Source organism: Muscardinus avellanarius, assembly GCF_963383645.1.
Source record: "Muscardinus avellanarius genome assembly, chromosome: 2".
NCBI classification, from domain to species: Eukaryota; Metazoa; Chordata; class Mammalia; order Rodentia; family Gliridae; genus Muscardinus; species Muscardinus avellanarius.
In genome coordinates, this window is record NC_137787.1 from 100,082,056 (window position 1) to 100,100,785 (window position 18,730).

Sequence of the window (18,730 nt, forward strand, 5' to 3'; positions counted from 1 at the left end):
TAACACTATCATATGTGGAGATAAAGACTTGTTTACTATAATCTCTTCTTTTCAGAATGAAGAATAAAGCAGCACTTACAAATATTGACGCAGTGGCAGCAACAGCAGGTGTTACCACTGCTAGATCAGGAGGAAGTTTTCCATTCTAACAATTTTTAAATTAAAAAAGTAAAAGAAAAATTGACCTAAACAAATGATTACATGTTCATTCCTTGGGCACTTAACAGCGAGTCCAGCATGTCGAATGTGTCTTTGTAGTCCATATGCTGGCTGTTTGTACTGTACTCGTGATTGGCATCAGGACCGTTGGTCTCCACTGCTTTCTTGTCCAGTTTCACGAGGGTGCTGAGATGTCCGTAGCCCACCTGGTATGTGACAGGGGGAGGAGGGGGTAAGGGATGGTTAAAAACAGAGTTGTGAGAGGATATATACTGCTTAACAGAGGAGGAAGAACTAGATGAACTACCTGAACTTTTCGAACTTTTGCTCATTTTGGAGTGATGGTTGTGAGAGGCATCATTGATATGCAGCTTCTTCCTTGAAGAACTGGAACTAGAGGAGATGCCATCACTGCTCAGGCCAACAGGACTCCTCAGAACAGTAGGTGGCACCCCGTCAGCGCCGTGCTTCCCGCCACCCCCATGCAGGTGGGGATGCTTGTGGCTGCTGGCATGGTGGCGACTGGCGGGGTGCTCCTTGTGCTTCTCCTTATGGTCTCTGCTGATATGTGGGCTTGAGTGTTTGCTCTTTCCGCTGCCCTCGTCAGAAGAGCTGTGTCTCTCAGACGATGAAACCTTTATCTTCATCTTCAGTTCCTCTTTACTGGTACCTTTATCAGCGGGTGGTATTGGAATGCGTAGTTTCAGTGAGCCACTCTTTTCCTTTTTCTCTGCCATGTACTTTTCAGGTTTTTCAGTATTTGTGATGGGAATTTTCATTTTAATGGGAGAAGTTACAGAACTGCTGCTGGCCACCTGTGACTGCACATGTTTGTGCTGCTGTTCTACCTGGGCAGGTATATAATGATCCCTTACATCAAGATCAAGAGTTTCTAGTTTGCGTTTTTCTCTATATTTATCTAAAGACATTTTCTGAGGAATTACTCCAGGAGTAGCAGAAATTGGCCCATGGTGTTTACTGCTCCCTGATTTATGAGTATATTCTTGTTTACCAGAAGAATGATCAGAAATCTTGTCAGGTCTGTGATGTAATCCTGAATGCAGTGACATAGAAGGTCCCTGCTGAAAGCTCATGCTGTACTGGCTGCCAGACAAAGATGTCTCCTGTTTCTGTGAATATGATGGATCTGTCCTTGATGATTCTTGATGCTGAGGCCATTCTTGGTGTGATGACAAGCCGTATGAGGTACTGGGCATTCCTGTTGCTAGCATTGACAGATTACCAGATGTATGGCTGTCCTGAACAGATATATTTCCTGAATTTAGAGGTACAGGTGCAGGGAATGCTGATGTAGATGGTTTCTGAAAACTTGGGTTTGTAGGCACACCAGTGACACTATCTACTAATATGGAATTCTGGACCAAAGATGAACCAAGAAGCGGTGTCTCTGATACTTGTCCATCTACTTTTGGTTTCTTAGCCGCCTGACTGGCCTATTTAATAAAACACACAAACAAAAAAAAAGCAGTGACAGCAAAGGGAATTAATACAATTTCTTTGCTTCATTCTATATTAAATATATGAAAATACAATAACCTAGGGCCCAAGGGTTTACGATGCTAGTGAATAAACATCTTACTTAGAGGCATAACAGAAGGCTATAAGCTACCAATCTCACTAACATGTAAGGGAAGGAGGAAGGGGCAGTGTGTGTGTGTGGGGATGATACAAGGAAGGAAATATACCAAGTGATATGTGCATGTAGGTTTCTATCATTTTGAACCTCATTACAATGCACAACCTTGTATCAATACAAGTATATAAAAAAGTTGAAAATACTAGTTTACAAGTTGAAAATACTGGCTTTAGAATTAGATAAAAAATTACATACTAGCCCAGCATTTGAGACAGTAATTTATCTTCTCCATTTGTAAAACAAAGATAATTAAAAATAAAATGCACAACATACTTAGAAAAGTCTGCTGAACAAAGCAGTTGAATAAACTGTGAACACTTATGGCACACCGTAATTAACTAGGGATACTGAAAAGATTATTTAACTATACAATTTCAAGTTTACTAGCTATATAATTGTTAGATAAATGACAAATTGATTTTCTGTTAAATTCTGCCAATTCTCTTACCCTCCAGTTTCGAATCTTCTTCAACCTACTAGGCGTTTTCTCCAATATTTGTAGAAACTCATGTGTTAGCTCTAAAAATAAAATTTAAATAAAAGCTTAGAAGGTGCCTTAGGATTTAAATTTAAGTGGGCAATATTAAAATACCATCCCCCATCAAGTAAAAATATCTCCTTCAGGAAAACTGTGTATGTGTAACCCTCCCATCCCACCCCCTGGTACTGGGAATTGAACTCAGGGGCATTCTACCTCCAAGCTACACCCTCAGCCCTATTTTTTAATCTGTATTTTTTTTAAATTGGTGCACTGTATTCATACATCATAATGGTATAAAAAACTTTTGTAGACATACATGCACACATCGCCCAGTTAGCCCCTACCCGATCCCCACCCCGTTCCCTCCCCATCCCTCCTTCCCATGCTTGGCTTAGTGTTTGACATCTAGTATTATAGCAATTTATCTAAAATTAACAATGATAAATGATAATCTCACATAAGTTTCATTTGTCTGATACCAAGCTTTTGATGACTTAAAGAAGATTTCAATATTTCTTTTTGCTTTCTTACCAGAGAATTTTTTTTTTTAGGTGAAACTATCACACATTTATTTATTTATTTATTTATTTATTTATTTATTTATTTATTTATTTATTTATTTATTTATTTTTCAGAGAAAATCTATCCTAATATGGAATATGGACTCTAGATACACAAAACGATCTTGAAAAAGAACAAAGCTAGAAGATGTATATTTTCTGATTTCAAATGTTATAAAGCTACAATAATTGAAACAGTGTAGTACTGTTATAAAGGCAGATATATAAACCATTGAGTTAAAGAAAAGCCTAGAGATAAATTCTTCCATATATTGTCAAGTGATTTTTGACAAGGTTTCCACGAACATTTGGTGGAAGAAATAATAATCTTTTAACTAAATATTGTTGAAAAATAATAATTACATGAAGAATAAAATTGGACCCTTACCTAACACCATATACAAATATTAACTCAAAATAGATAAAAAACCTAAATATAAATCTTAAGACCATAAACTTTTAGAAGAAAATCTGGGTCATAAAACCTCATGACATTGAAATTGGCAGTGTTTTCTTGGATATGATTTCAATGGCACAGGCAACAGAAGGGTAAACAAACTCCCTAGAAAATAAAAAAAAATATTGTATATCCAAAGACAATGTAAACAGAGTTAAAAGTTACTGATAGAATGGGATAAAATATTTCCAAATGCTATATCTGAAGGTATATTAATATTCCAACTAGAAATCCTAAAAATTAGCAACAATAAAAGCAAACAATACAATTTAGAAATAGGTAAAAGACTAACATAAATAATGAATCTCCAAAGATAGCCAATCTTAGTTGTTGGATGGAAAATCTTTTTTCTTATTCTGTATTTTGAAACAGGGTCTCACTAAGTTGCAGAGGGCCTCACTAAGTAGCTGAGGTTGGATGTGAACCTGTGACCCTCCTGTCCCAAGTCCTGCCTGGGATTACAAGCATGTGCCAGTCCAGCTCCAATTTTTTCTTTTGATCATCATATATTATAGTATAAGATGTTGAAGCTGGATATACAGAAACTCTACACATTATTTTCCAATTTAAGGTAAAATGCTTTAAAAAATGAAAAAAAGGGAACCCCTCCACCTACATTCATATGTTCTAGCAATTAATACTATTAATAAATTTATCAAATTATCCTGGTTATAATTTTGCCAGTTTTCTTAAATTTAGGTTAAATGGGATGACCCGCCTTTTTTTTTTTTTTTTTTTTTTTTGTGGTACTGGGGTTCCTGGAAGCCCTTCTACCTCCGGGCTACACTCCCAGACCTATTTTTTACATTTTCATTTTTGGAAACAGGGTCTCCTAAACCAGCGTGCGCGGCTGGCTTCGAACCTGCGCGATCCTCCTGTCTCTGCCTCCCAAGCGCGGGGATTACAAGCGTGCGCCACCACGCCCAGCGACCCGCTTTTCTAAAGTGGTGTGCTTACAATAAATTATCATTCTCTACCTTAAAATAGCATCATTAATAGTTAGAATATTCATTATGTTAATAATGCCAAGTCACTCCAATACTGGGAGGGAATCTGTCAGTATAGACTATAGATTAACTTCATTTTTAAATACAAATAGTCAATGTCTCATAAAAGCACCGATCATGTATACGTGTGTACACACACACACACACACACACACACACACACACACACACACGTATGTTCTGAAACTTAACCCAGGGGCATTTGCATTTTACCTTCATTATCTTCTGCCCTTATTTTAACTTTTTGTTTTTGAAGCAGTCTCACTATGTTTCTGAGAGTCTCACTACACTGCTGAGGATGTTCCTGAACTCGAAATTTTCCTGTTTCAGCTTGCCAACTACTGGGATTACCTGTGTGTGCTAACCATGCCAGGCTCCACTATATGTTTACTAGTGTGGTGATTACCAAAACCAGTCTGTGAAAAAAATTATACTAATAATTACCTCACAAACAATTTATCTTTCAAGATGTAACTGTCTTGACAATTTCATGACTGTTCCCCATTATTCTCATAAGCTTTTTATCAAGTTTGGATAAAATAAAAAATCCAGTACTTGGTTCATTACTTCCTCACTTAAAAAAAAGATCACTTTTTGCTGGACACTAGCAAATACAAGATACTTTTGGGTCCACCATTAATAAAAAATTGTTTTGACGAAATTTCTTTAATAACTTGGTTGTCAAACATTAGATATACACAAAGAGCTGGGCATGGTAGTACACATCTGTAAAACAAGTACTCAGTAAACTGAAACCAAAGTATCACAAATTTGAGACTAACCTCAGCAACTTTGCTAAACCCTGTTTCAAAATAAAGAGCCACAGGTGTAGATCTGAGTTAAAATCCTCCAAGCCAAAAAAACTGTATATAAATGTATGCAAAATTCCTAGTTCAAAACTTGGTACATAACAAACACAATAATGTAAGCTTTATTTCTAAGTATCCTGCTATATTAAATTTTATAACAGGAACAAAAAAATGTCAAATAATTTGTTAATGTAAACAACTACCTATAGGCACAAAAACTACAGTAGAGAAAAATCTATAATACAAAAATATATTTAAGGGCTGGGAATGTAGTTCTTTGGTAGAGCACCTGCTTACATACACGAGGCCCTGGGTTTGATGCAAACCAACCCATGCATGTAAAGGCTTATTTTTTGGAAGAGGGGTGTTTTACTGGTCATCAAAAGGTAGTGGTGGGGATACTTCTCAGGTACATCGCCAGTCCTTTTCATTTTGAAATAGGACATTGCTATGTTGCTAAGGTTGTCTTTGAGTCTAATCTATCTGTTTCAGCTCAAGTACTGGGATTATAGGTGTGTCTCTTTCTCTCACACACATACACACATGCAAGTTAGGCTAAATCTAAGCCAATCCTGTTCCTGAAATAGCACTGAATTAATTATTTTAGTAATTTTGGGGTTTTTTGCAATACCAGGGATGGAACCCAGGGGCATTGTACCCCGAGCTACACCCCCAGCCCTACTTTTTTTTAGTCCTTTTATTTTTGAAACAGGGTCTGAGTTGCAAAGGGCCTAAGTAGCCGACGCTGTCCGTGAGCTGCGATCCTCCTGTCTCCGCCTCCCGAATGCTGGGGTTACATGCGTGTGTCACTATGCCTGGCTTATTTTAGTAATTTTAAGTGACTTTTTTTGGTGATCAAATGAAAAAAGGTGCCTCAGAGTATGCTAAAGGTCTTAATGCGGTTGGGCGTGGTGTTGCACACCTGCAATCTTAGTATTTGGGAGGCCAAGAAGAATGCAGATCTGTGGCCAGCCTTAGCAACTTAGTGAGACCTTGTTTCAAGGGCTGGAGGTGTATCTTAGAGGCAGTATGCCCCTGGATTCCATCCCCAAGGGCATACACACAAAAAAGAATGCATTAACTATCCAAAATCTCTACTACTCTCTCTAAACATTGTTAAGTGAGATCAGCCAAGCACAGAAGGAGAAGGTACATATGTTTCCTCTAATATGCCCAGACTAGGAAACACAGAGGATACCATTGGGACTCCAGATAATGGAGGGGAAATATCAGCAAAGTTTGAATGGAAAGATAGGAGAGGAGGAAGGCTGATCTTGATTAATGAGGGTCTACATCTGAATATGTGTAAAATTATGAATATGACATGGTTAACCTGGACAACCATTGGTGGGAGGGGGGAAGGAAAAAAAGGGGGTGGGGGGGAGAGGGCACCAAATATAGTTTAAATGTATACCATTTATGTTCAATTAAAAATTTGTTTAAAAAATATAAAGCTGAATAAGACAAGTAAAAAAAATAAAAAAAAATTACTCTCTAAATCAAAAATGAACTTTAGCTTTTAAAGAATGGAAGTGGAGGTAAATTTAAATTACTCCAGTTGTTTAGAAAAAGTAGTAATTTACCGATGTCCTAAAAGTAGGACAAAAAACAGCTTACCTTTGTGAGCTTCATTTCCAAACTGTATATACACTTTTATAAAAATTATGCCTACTTATCCTACTGACTGCTAATGGAAGACGGTAACATAGATAACCTGATTTTTAAGTATGAAACAGATGAAAATGGGTACTTCGCCCCCCCAACACACACATACTGTTTTTTGAAAACTGCCATTTCAATTCAATGAAGATTTTCTTTCTTCTGGGTAAACTAAAATATCTCTGACAATTTAAGGAAAACAGCATAATCAGTGAGTGGTGTTAAGGTGTAAGATAAATACGCCAGAAGAAATTTTCCAATAAGAAAAAGTAAATAAAGGGATCTAAAAAAGAAGCTAAATTTTATAATAGGAGGCCAGCCAGCCAGATATAGCCTGGCACCTATTTTTGTACAAAGATTTACTGGAATATATCACCAATGAAAAGAATCCCAGGATGCATTATTATCAGAAGCAAAGCATAAACCAAGATTAAAAAATTTTAACTGATTAAAGAACAGCAAATGTATACATAGTCCAAAGGTAGGTGTGCCCTTGGCCTTTTGAGGAAAGAGAGGAGGGGAGGGAAATGGAGAAGGAAAGAAGTCATACAGGCAGGACTGAGCTCTTTGATTATATGTGTGATCTTTCTGGGAAGCAATGTGTTGGTTTCCAAGGATGCTTCTTTGAAAATCAAATCCTATGTCAGTCATTTGATGCTTGGGGTCCAGAATGTTTCTCCTTGGTCAAGCAGTGTAATCATCAGTTGTGGATGCATTATGAAAGTCTTTAAATCTGGTGACACTTGATGTGGTACAATCATATGCTGGGGGTTTGTTCATTTAACTAAGAGGAGAAGCATGACTGATTATGCTTGTAGATCTGGGTCTCCATTTACCAAGGGTCTCTTTCTCCCTAAGAACTTGCAATCTTAAAACACAGCCCCAGTCATTCATTTGCAAATTGCTCATGGCTGTTTTCCAGCTTCTATGGTAGGATTGTGTAGTTACAACAGAGACATTATAAACCAAAAACTCTAAAACACCTACTCTGGTCTTTTCACTTTGTGTTAAAGATGTCCTCAATAGTAAGAAATGTGAATCCTATTCTCCCATTAGCCTCAATCTTACAACAAGAACTGAGAAAAACCTCAAAATAGAATAAGCCGAAATCTGATACACCAGAATTCAGTTTTATTAGGTAATATGAAATGTTATCTATTTCCTTTCTAGAACTTACACTACCTGGTTAAAAGAAATTTCTTCCTAATCTCAACAATCTCCCATCTCTGATCAGTTTCCCTTCTCTATTAGCAAAATTCCTTTATCAGGAGGCTTCCAATTCTGGGTTCATAACTTACAGAACGTACTTAACAAGGAAAGAAAGGGCTGAGACACTTGCTCTCGCTTTGCTTCTCCAATATGGCCACACTCCTTCCTCCCCCCCCCCCTTCCTTCCTTCCTTCTGTCCGTCCATCCTCAGGGGCCTTCTACCTCTGGCCTATACTCCCAGACCTATTTTTATTTGGAAACATGGTCTCACTAAGGTGCCAAAAACCTCATTAAGTAGCTGCTGGCTTCGAACCCATGTGATTCTCTTCTCTCAGCCTCTCAAGTTCTGGGATTACAAGCATGTGTCACCATGCCTGGCCTTCATCATCATTTTTCTACCCATTTGGCTTTTGGAGTGAGTGGCTGGGACCCAATTTGTTGGACCCCAGATTCAAGCTCTGGTAACACTTGTAACCTTAATTTCCCTTATCTTGTCATGTTTAATAATGTGAGACAAGAATGATGCAACAGAGTAAGGAATGCTACCCCGAATACTCCTTCCAGTTTACTGCTTAACATCTTATACAATAAGGTCATACCCAACACCTTTTTTGGTATGTGTGTGTGTGTTACTGGGAACTGAACCAAGCGTTGTACACACACTACCACTGATCTACATCCTGAGCTCCTGGTTACACATTTGAAAGCATACTTCATATAGATATTCTTGTCCTACCAACCGATAGCATTTAAAATCATTTTTTGAAATGTTCTGAAAGTTTTTTTTATATATTTCACTAGTGGTTAACATACATTCAATGTATTTTCAACAAGCTAATGAATTTATTTTCATTCTGTTCATTTAATCGTGTAATTATACCTTTAAATTCTATTACCAAATGAAGCTGTGGAGGCACATGCCTGTAATACTAGTACTTAGGAGGGTGAGACAAGAGGATTGGAGGTTTAAGACCAACCTCAGTAACTTAGTGAGATTCTCTTTCAAAATAAAAAATGAAAAGGGTTGGAGCTGCAGCTTAGAGGTGGTATGCCCCTGAGTTCAATTTCCAGTAATCCTCCCATAAAAATTTCTTAACTGAAATTGTTTTTAAAGAGTTATCTTTCAAAATACAAAAATTAATAAATCAATTATCTGGGATTAGCATCAGAATTATAGTAGGGTATATGTATTGGATTGGCCAGAAATTTATAAATGTTCAGGTGGGCAATGGGGTATACATAATTTACTATTTTCAAAACCTTACAGGAGTAGATAGAATTTTTCCATAATAAAAAGTTAAATCTTTTGTCTACTTACCATCTAGTAATTCCAGAGTAACTGTAGGATCCACATATTCCCACCAATGCTTTCCATCAGTTGACACAGGAATCTCCCAATTGGACCATTTGCAAGCCAAATGAATGCATACACATGCTATCACTGTTGGTTTGTACTGAAGACAGAAGGTCGTAAGATGTAGACTGTTGCACAGCAGGTTTGAAAATGGAAAGCCACAGAAATTCAAATATGTAAAACAAAGAAAAACATTTACCAGTAAGAGTAAAGCAAAAATAACAGAGGTTTTCTTCTGTAAGTCTAGAGTTTCATTTTATCAAATTAAAAACTAATAAGAATAGAAATTATAACACAAAAAAGCTTACAGATTATGAAACATTCCCCACATTCTTACTTCTCATGGTATATTAATTTTACTAGTACAAATATATTAATATTTTTAAAATTTGCTTTTTATATCTAAATTCAAATTAATTTTTCAAAGTTGAGCAAGACAGTATATTTGTAATAATCATTAGACCCAATTATAATACTTTAAAGTTTTTATGGCATTTTTGTTTCTTTGGTAATTTCATAGCAAAATGTAAAGACAAAAAAACTATAAATAGTAATTTCAATGTCACATTATAGTCAAGGATTATACCATTTGATACAGCTTAATAGATATTATTTATATAATTTAAAGAAAATTTCACATATATTTATGTAAATCTCTGTTCTTTTCAGCAAAGCCCCAAAGAAAACTTACCTTTGGCCACACAATTTCAAGGCTCAATGATGTTAAATACTACAAAAACATCACTTTTCTTTTTCTACTATATACCAAATTTGGGCAACATAACATGTCAAAGGCTAGCCTTTCAAACTAAAATTAAGTCTTTTTTCTTCCCTCAGACATCCTAGGTTTGAATCCCAACAATGTGTATCTCAGAAAACACACTGGCATTTGCCAGTCAAAATTTTAAATTAAGGATCACACAAAGTTGGTTTGGTTCTCTTCTTCCCAAAGGCCCACTTAAAAAACAAATTTGAAATTTTAATATCAATCTAGAACAGAATTAGATATTATGGGCTGTTTAAAACTCTCCTTCCAGTTCAGTTTTAGCACTGATGAAACATTTACTGATCAGCCACAAACATCATCTTTTTTTTTTTTACTTTATATAAACTGAAAGGAAAGTAAGTTTTTCAAAGTAAAAGCTATCCAAACCCAGGCACTGATAGATTTATTACTTTGTGAGTATCATCTGGAAAAAAAATCCCAAGTTATATAAATTTAATTAATTAAAAACTTTAACAAATATTTTAAAGATTGGATCAATGTAAAATTAAAAAAAATGTCATTTAACTATAATTGTAAACTAAAAATAGCTTTATACTTACCAAGTTGCTCGAATTTCTACGTTAAGTTTAGCTCTTTGTAATCTTTAGCTGCTATTCAGGCTACCAATTTTAGACTTATGCACTCACAAATCGAGAATATGTCATCAGAAAGCACCACTACACTTCACATTGTGCATTTAACCCCTCTGTGCCCAAAGTCCCTTGTACAATACACCGCAAAGCAAACAGGAAGGTACCACCACAGTAGATGGTCCAGTCTCCTGTTGCAACAAGGGTAAGAGACACATTGAGGGGGCCCTGCATTAAAGGAAGCTATAGTGTGCTACAACAGTGCAACAAAGAGGGTCAGGATAACAACCTGTTGGTAGCCATGAAATAGGATGTCTGTGCCAAATCCTTGCTTGCTGTAAGAAAAAGAAGAAGAAAAAAGACAATACTATCAGCTTTAACATGCTACTGTTGAAAAGTTCTCAACACAACAAAACTTCAAAGATTTGTACACAAAAAGTAAAGTTTACTTACTACTTACAAATATCACAAGAGCGCCATCATTTTCTATACTACTGAAAATCTTCAACAACATTCACTCAAATGTTTCTTGCTATCCCCCAAAGATCTGAGAAACAAGCCGATTTGCTTTTAGCTAGCCAGTTACAAGGGCTAAACTTGTTACTAAGTTAAGCATCTAGTCAGCTAAAAGTTGAAATAAAGCATTCTCCTGGATTTAAAAAAAAAAAGAAGAAGAAGAAGAAGAAAAGATTTTTGAAGTCTAATACAAAATACAAAGAGTTGCCTGCCAGACTTAATCAGTCATATTTAAGTTGGCTTAAAATATGTCCATCAAAACAAAACAAAACAAACCCCCATCCCCCCAAACACAGAGCTCAAACTGCTCAGTTTTTTAAAATCATGCTATTAAGCATCAACAGAATAAACAACCTAAACATATCATAAGGGTGTAGATATAGGAAGCTCCACTGTATTTTTAAAAAATTATAGAATCCAACTCTAAAGGTAACACTTAGAAAGGATATGAATACTGTAGAGGGAATCAGGATGCTTCAACACTGGTCCCCAACAGAAAAGCAATTTTAACTAGCTTCTTAAGACACTGAAAAGAGTTTACTCTTCCCTTCTTCTGCCTGGTAGTCTTCATAACAAGAAAGCCCTTGCTACAGCTTCCCCTCCCCCCATTAAACACATTTATAATCACTGCTCACCCAGGATCAGTTCACCTCAACTCTAACCTTCTCTAGTGGACCTCAAATTCCTTCCCCCCTTCTATTTTTTATTCATGGCACCTGTAATCCCTTCTGCCCCATGTGGATCATCAACATAAAAGTTTTACAAAAGGGATTTGGGTTTGGCAGAGCTGAGCTGTGCTAAGGAAGAGTGTCAAAGCATCAGATGTCTTGGAGGCAGTGTGAATTAAGTATGGCATTCTTTCCTGGTGGGGAGGGAAGGAGAAATCACAGAAGTGAAAGGTCCCTAAGGATAATGACAATAGCCAATTCTGTAGCAAAGTAGCATAATATCAACTGTCTCACCTCCAGAGGGGGGTAAAAAGGATTTCATAGAAACCAAATTTATTTGCCCTCCCAAACCAAAACATATAGAAAAAGAGAAAGTAATTTTAAATTGCCATAGCAGTTTTCACCTAGGAAGGTGTTTATATTCAGTAACCCGTAAAAAGTTATTATGCAACAGAAAAATAATGAAGGGAAATGTTCTTTGTTAGCTGAAAGTTTTAAGAGAGCAAAGGCAAAAAATAAAAAAAAAAAAAATACACCAAACAGGAAAGAACATTTTGTAAACAGAGCGAGATAAAGTATAGGTTAGCCAGACAAAACCAAGTTAAACATATGGTTTGTACTCAATTTTATTAAAGATGTCACATTTTAAACATTAACAATTACAAAATCAGATTTAAATGTTTTAGATAATACATCAAATTTGTAGTATATGTAAATGATTTAAAATGCAGTTTTATTTCCTACTAATTTAATATACATAATATATTTATTCTTTCAACAAATATCTTTCTTCATTAGGTTCTCAATTACGATCATATTATATGGTTCTCTATTGGTCTTACAAAGCCTGGAATACCTTTTCAAGTTTTTAGGAAAACAAAATTGCTCTAAGCTTTTTTTTTTTTGCATAATTCAACACCTACAACTATCAATTCTGTACCATACTATAATATATAGAATGAGAATGTACTCTAAAATATATTAATATAATCCTGAAGAATAGATACTAAGATTAACTATTTTCTTTTTTACAAAGCAATCTAGTGATAATGTGTGCTATTAGGACAAAATATATGAGATTTTTACAAGTCTTATCTAGCAAGGACACTGTGGTTATCAAACCGCAAGATTTTTTTAAAGCAGCCATTAACATAAAATGCTGTCTAGATATAAAATGATACCAATTTAGAATGAATAAAATGTGAGAATATTTAGGTAAACACTAAAAACAAAACAAGACTTTCAAAAATCTTACCCATTTTGTTTAGAATAAACCTAAAAATAGACTTGGGAGGTAAAATAATAAAACTTTTTAAAATGAAAAATTTTAAAAAGAAGTACGAGAAAAAGGCACACTAAGGGTCCTCACAAGGTTACTACAAGTACATAATACTCTGAATGGAAACAAGAAAGCAGCAGAACAACATGCAACTGTATAAAGAGTATTTCTAGGTCTACAACAGACATACAGGATCTATTAGGAGAGGAGGTAAATGTTATACAACATGCTTTACACACAGTAAAGCAAATGATACAAAAACTTTATATTTCTGTTTATAAAGGGTATAACAGGCATATCACAAATTATATGTATCATGTGTTATAATGATTTCTCCACTATACACAAAAGAAACCACTTTAATAATGCTCAAAAACTTTGATAAATGAATAAAATAAATTTTATTTAAATAAATATGGGCAAACAATTTTAAAAATGATAAATGCATTAACAAAGGCAATTTTTATTTGAAAGATATGAGGTTCATTTCAAAATTCTTAAACGGTTACCACTTTTCAAGAAGCCAATGAATGTTTGACCTAAACCAGACATTTATTTTCTGTACCTAGTACTAATGGCCTTACATCTTAAATATAACTAACACGAGATGGGCATAGCCCAATGAGAGGAGGAATCTTAATATATGGAAGTCCTCCAGCTCCTTAGCAGACTGAGATTCTCATCTAAGTTTAATGGAAACTTAAGCTAGGCAGAATCAAAAAGTAGATGAAACACTAAAAGGCTAGAAGAACAAAACAGCAGCCAAGCCAAGTACAGATGATAGAAAGCATTAATACTTATTTAAAAATTTCAAAGATTACTTACCTCTTACTAACTGGGTACATTTCACCACATCTGTGTGTGGGTGTTCAATGGTGATCTCAAAACCTGAAATGATAAGCACTTTTTTTCCCAACCTCTTACCACTACAATACTTGCCTGAGATATGCCAGTCATCATAATCACAAATACATTCATTATGAAAAGGAATCCAAAAATAAAATTAAAGTTTCTTATAACTGATATGCTCATCATACCTCCAAAAATGAGAAGCAAGACCTTCTCAAAAACAATTTCTCAATATGGAAAACAAAGTTAAATATGAAGGATAATTTTATTCCAAGCTAAAAAAACAAATTAAAATAATGGCAAATGACAATTATTAAGCTGTTTTACAGTTCAAACAAGTAATTCAACTGTTATTATCTTTCTTATATTCCAAATTTTTCAGAATATGTCAAAAGAATAATTTTCATAAATATAACTGGCAAAAGATAAAAATGAACTTTTAAATAATACAGCCCTTTTAGATTTTTTAAAACCATGTGTTAGATAAAAGGGACTGGTAGTTCTCATAATTCTTCAAATTATTATTTCTAAAACCAAAGATAAAACTTCAAAAAGCTTTCAGCATCCAATAAATTCTTAGGTATGGCAGGGTTTTGAGTTTTATTAAAAAGGGAGGTCTCAGCTTAGTGTGAAAAGTGCCTGTAATTCTCATACATGGGAGGCTGAGATAGGATGATTCTGGTTCAAAGCCAGCCTCAGCAACTTACTGAGGCACTCAGCAACTTGGCAAGACTCTTGTTGAACAGGACTAGTTGGGCATGGTGGTGCATACTTGTAATCCCAGTACTTGGGAGGCTGAGAAAGGGAAATCGCGGTTTATGGACAGCCTCAGCTACTTAGCGAGGCCCTCTGCATTAGTGAGACCTTGTTTCAAAATAAAGAATTAAAAATAGGGCTGGGATGTAGCTTAGAGGTAGAATGTCTGTGGGTTCCATCCTCAGTACAGCAAAAGACAAAACACAACAAAACGGGTCTCATCTAGTGCCTCCAGAAATAGTAAGTAAATCAAAGTCTAACATGAGTATTCTTGATTTATAAAATTCTTTTGAGTTTTAATTTATATTTCTACTGTAATTAAGCATGCAAAATAATACTTTAAATAAAGCTGTAGCAGCCTATCTTCTGAATTCTAATGTTCCCTTAAAATGTTATTTTCCATGTTTAAGAATGTGATAAACAATATAGATTACATAATAACCTAGAACCTTGTGTTAGGTGAGTGCTCTACCACTGAAAACTACACCCCCAGTACCTATGACACAATGACTTCATATAATAAATTGCAAAGATTTTATGACAATGTAATTTGTATCTTTTCATTTAAAATTTTACTATATAAATGTTCAATATTTTGTATAATACAATAGTAACATGCTAAATCAATGGATGTGAAGAGAGTAACATTCTTTTACTCTTTTTATAAAAACTTTGCTATAAGCCGGGTGTGGTGGTGCACGCTTGTAATCCCCGCGCTTGGGAGGCTGAGACAGGAGGATCACACAGGTTCGAAGCCAGCCTCAGCTACTTAGTGAGGCTCTCAGCAACTTAGTGAGACCCTGTTTCCAAATAAAGTATAAAATAGGTCTGGGAGTATAATAACCCTGGGAGGTAGGAAGCCTCTGGGTTCCAACCCCAGTACCACAAAACAAACCAACCAACCCCTTTGTTATATACATTTCAAATTAGCTATTTTGTAGTTAAAAGGACTGCCATGATGAGTAGCTATGGCTTATCCTATTTCTACTTAACATTTGGAACTGGAGTAATAAGTAAAACAAAAATAGTAAAATTTATGATGTAAGGCAAATATCATTCCATATCCACAGAACCAATATATAACAGGCAAGTAACTGCTCAAGTTTTACAAAGCAAGTCAACAGGCTACAGATTTATACTTAAGTCTTCCCTTAGATCCAATCATAACCTGATAAGACTTTTCAATAAGTAATATATGACTTTAAACAATTCATAATCCTTTTAGGCCTATATTTCCTTATTAGTAGAGTAAAAGATTCAAGTAAATAAACCTTACATATGAAGGTCACCTAACTTTTAGAAAAGGATGATCATTTAAATAATCTTGTCACATTGAAAGTGATGTGCTAGTACTGACTCAAAGCTCTGGGAGAGGAAGGGTCATTATGGTTTTTTGTATATATTACCATCATATGCAACATCCCTAAAACACTCTCCAGTGTAAACCACAGTGAAGTGCAGTGCTCAAGTATCTGAAAACCTAAGAAATCAAAGAAGCTATGTTTACCATTCACTTATATTATGTCAAATGCACTTAAATTTTATAAAGTAGTTTCCTTATAACCAGGCAATAATATTACTATTCTTTTTTCTTTTTGTAGTTCAAAGGATTGAACCCAGAGGGTCATGCATAGTTGGCAAGCATTCTACCACTGGACTATATCCCCAGCCCTGTTTAAATTTTTATTTTGAGAAAGGGTCTTGGCTCAGTTTTCTAGGCTGGCCTCAAAATTTCAATCCTCTTGCCTCAGCTTTCTTAGTTAGCTGATATTACAGGCATGTACCAACCTACCTGACTGGGCAACATCATTCTGATTCAAAACCCATTCTAAAAGAATTTTCTTTAATAATTTATTCTAGAGGTATTTTATTTAGAATACTGCATTGAAGAACACAACATAACTGACATAAGTACATACCTAATGTTTGTAGCATTATGGTTTCAAGTAAAACCAGTTCTTGAGTCTGCTGAAGGTAAGCCTGCCAGATTGAAGAAAAAAGCAAAAGAAAAAAAGCAAACCAAAGAAAATAAGAATACATAAAGGAGTAGGTTAATTGAAGATCTATACATTTTATACAGTCTAACATTAACTAGCACTGCTGCCTTAAGACACATTAAGAAGAGAAACAACAAGCTAAATAAAAATATCAAACTCAAACCTGCCTTTAAACTCATTCTAGGACACTTCATGTGGTAACTTTTTGAAAGTAAGTCATTTAAGTTATTTTTATAATTAATTTCCCATGCCTTGCAAGACAAAAATTAAAACTAAACCTCAAATCTCTAAGATTAAAAAAATTATATTTAAATATAAAATATTGCATCATATATCCACAGAGATATGTTATAGAACCTTCTTTCTAAATTTCAAGAAATGATTCTCCTAATGAATATCTGGGAATAAAGAATATGAAAAATGTCTGCTACTCTTCTTAGATCATAACAAATGTCCCAGGTGACAAAGAAGCACCTTTAGCTTTACTTATGCCCCATTTCGAAAGGTCAATGGAGCTGATTTTTAAGACATGGATTTCTCATGCCAAGCGTGGTGGTGCACCCTTGCAATCCCAATACTTGGGAGGGTGAGATAGAAGGATCGCAGGTTCATGTCCACCTTCAGCTATTTAGTGAGGCCTCCACAACTTAGTGAGACCATGTTTCAAAAACAAAGAATAAAAAATAGGCCTGGGGTGTAGCGCGAAGGTAGATTGCCCCTTGGTACAATCCCCAGTACTGCAAAACAAACAACAAATAAACAAGTAAAACATGAATTTCTAGTATCTGAGTAATACCCTTCAGCATGCAACAGAAATAATTTTGAGTTTGTAAAGTTAATAGAAACTATTAAGAACCACCTTTAAATAATCACATTCCTTAGTATTTAATGGCTACACTAATATTTTACTCCCTTAAAACCAACAAATAGATTACTGCTTCTTTTTAATAAAATCAGATAGAAACTAACAGAGTATAAATAACCTGGACTTAAAACCTGACCCAATTCAAACAGAATTATACGATCTATTAGTCATTCAGTGGGTAAATGTCTCTAAGAATGTTAGAAAAATGGAAGGCTTGCAATTCTAGCTTCCATTTAAAGATGCTAGAGAAACACTGTTTTAGAGGTAGAGTTTTTCTATTCCTTTATCTGCTGACACTTTAAGAGTTATTTCTTTGGCCTCAAGCATACCTGTTAACTATGACATACTATCTACCTATATTATAGGCTTTCTGTAAGGACAAACAACAAAATGAGAAACACTTAAAAGTAACTTTGAACCAAAGGGTTATACAATTCTAAATAGCATCCAAATTCAGAAATATATATATAGCATATTTCTACCAGAGAGCTTTCTGGTATTTTATTTCTAAGTAGCAATAAAAATAAGTATCACTGGAAAGGCAATACTAACTGAATTATATTTTTATTAAGCCCATGTTATGAATAAACCTCAAATTTACAAAGAAAAAACGAAAACCCATTTTGTACATACATCACATTTTGTATCCAGCAGTGGTTCTAGGGGATGAAGACAAGCATGTGCTACTTTGATAACATGTTCAAGTTTTCGAGCCTGTTCTTCTACTTTCGCAGCCAAAAATAATGCAGTAGGTGATATTATCTGCAGAAGAGATAGCAATTTGATGAATTAAGAACAAATATATTTTGGGAAAATCCTCTGCTTTCTAAAGGGAGAGCTGGACAAAACAGAAGCATTATTAGTAATATGAATTGTATGCTGGGTTACAACAAGATTGATATGCCCAGCCCCGATGTAAGAGTTTTAATAAAGTTATTCATTAAATAGAACTAGTTATCCCAGGCTATAAAATGTGTTTTACTTGTTTTGCAGGTAGAATAGCAAAGAGGCAAAGAGAAGAGATTTATACCCTAGCTAAGTGTGTGTGTGTGGGGGTATTAAATTTGCACACTGTGGAAGGGGGGAATATAA

General features: G+C 35.0%; 1 protein-coding gene across 7 annotated transcripts in view; it reads right to left on the reverse strand.

Moving 5' to 3' along the window:
* Positions 1 to 197: 197 nt before the first annotated feature.
* Positions 198 to 18,730, reverse strand: part of CCNT2 (cyclin T2) — a gene marked incomplete at both ends in the record, with an annotated part of 44,122 nt that continues 25,589 nt past the window's right edge. For 2 of the 7 annotated variants that reach the window (XM_080690028.1, XM_080690026.1), the window contains 7 exons: positions 198 to 1,613; positions 2,265 to 2,335; positions 9,317 to 9,480; positions 10,998 to 11,043; positions 13,997 to 14,059; positions 16,696 to 16,756; positions 18,272 to 18,400. In XM_080690028.1, coding sequence (XP_080546154.1) covers positions 198 to 1,613; positions 2,265 to 2,335; positions 9,317 to 9,480; positions 10,998 to 11,043; positions 13,997 to 14,059; positions 16,696 to 16,756; positions 18,272 to 18,400 — 1,950 coding nt within the window. Of the gene's footprint in view, positions 1,614 to 2,264; positions 2,336 to 9,316; positions 9,481 to 10,997; positions 11,044 to 11,161; positions 11,223 to 13,996; positions 14,075 to 16,695; positions 16,757 to 18,271; positions 18,401 to 18,730 lie in introns of those variants that run through there. The other 5 variants (XM_080690027.1, XM_080690025.1, XM_080690030.1 and 2 more) reach the window with 4 other exon arrangements.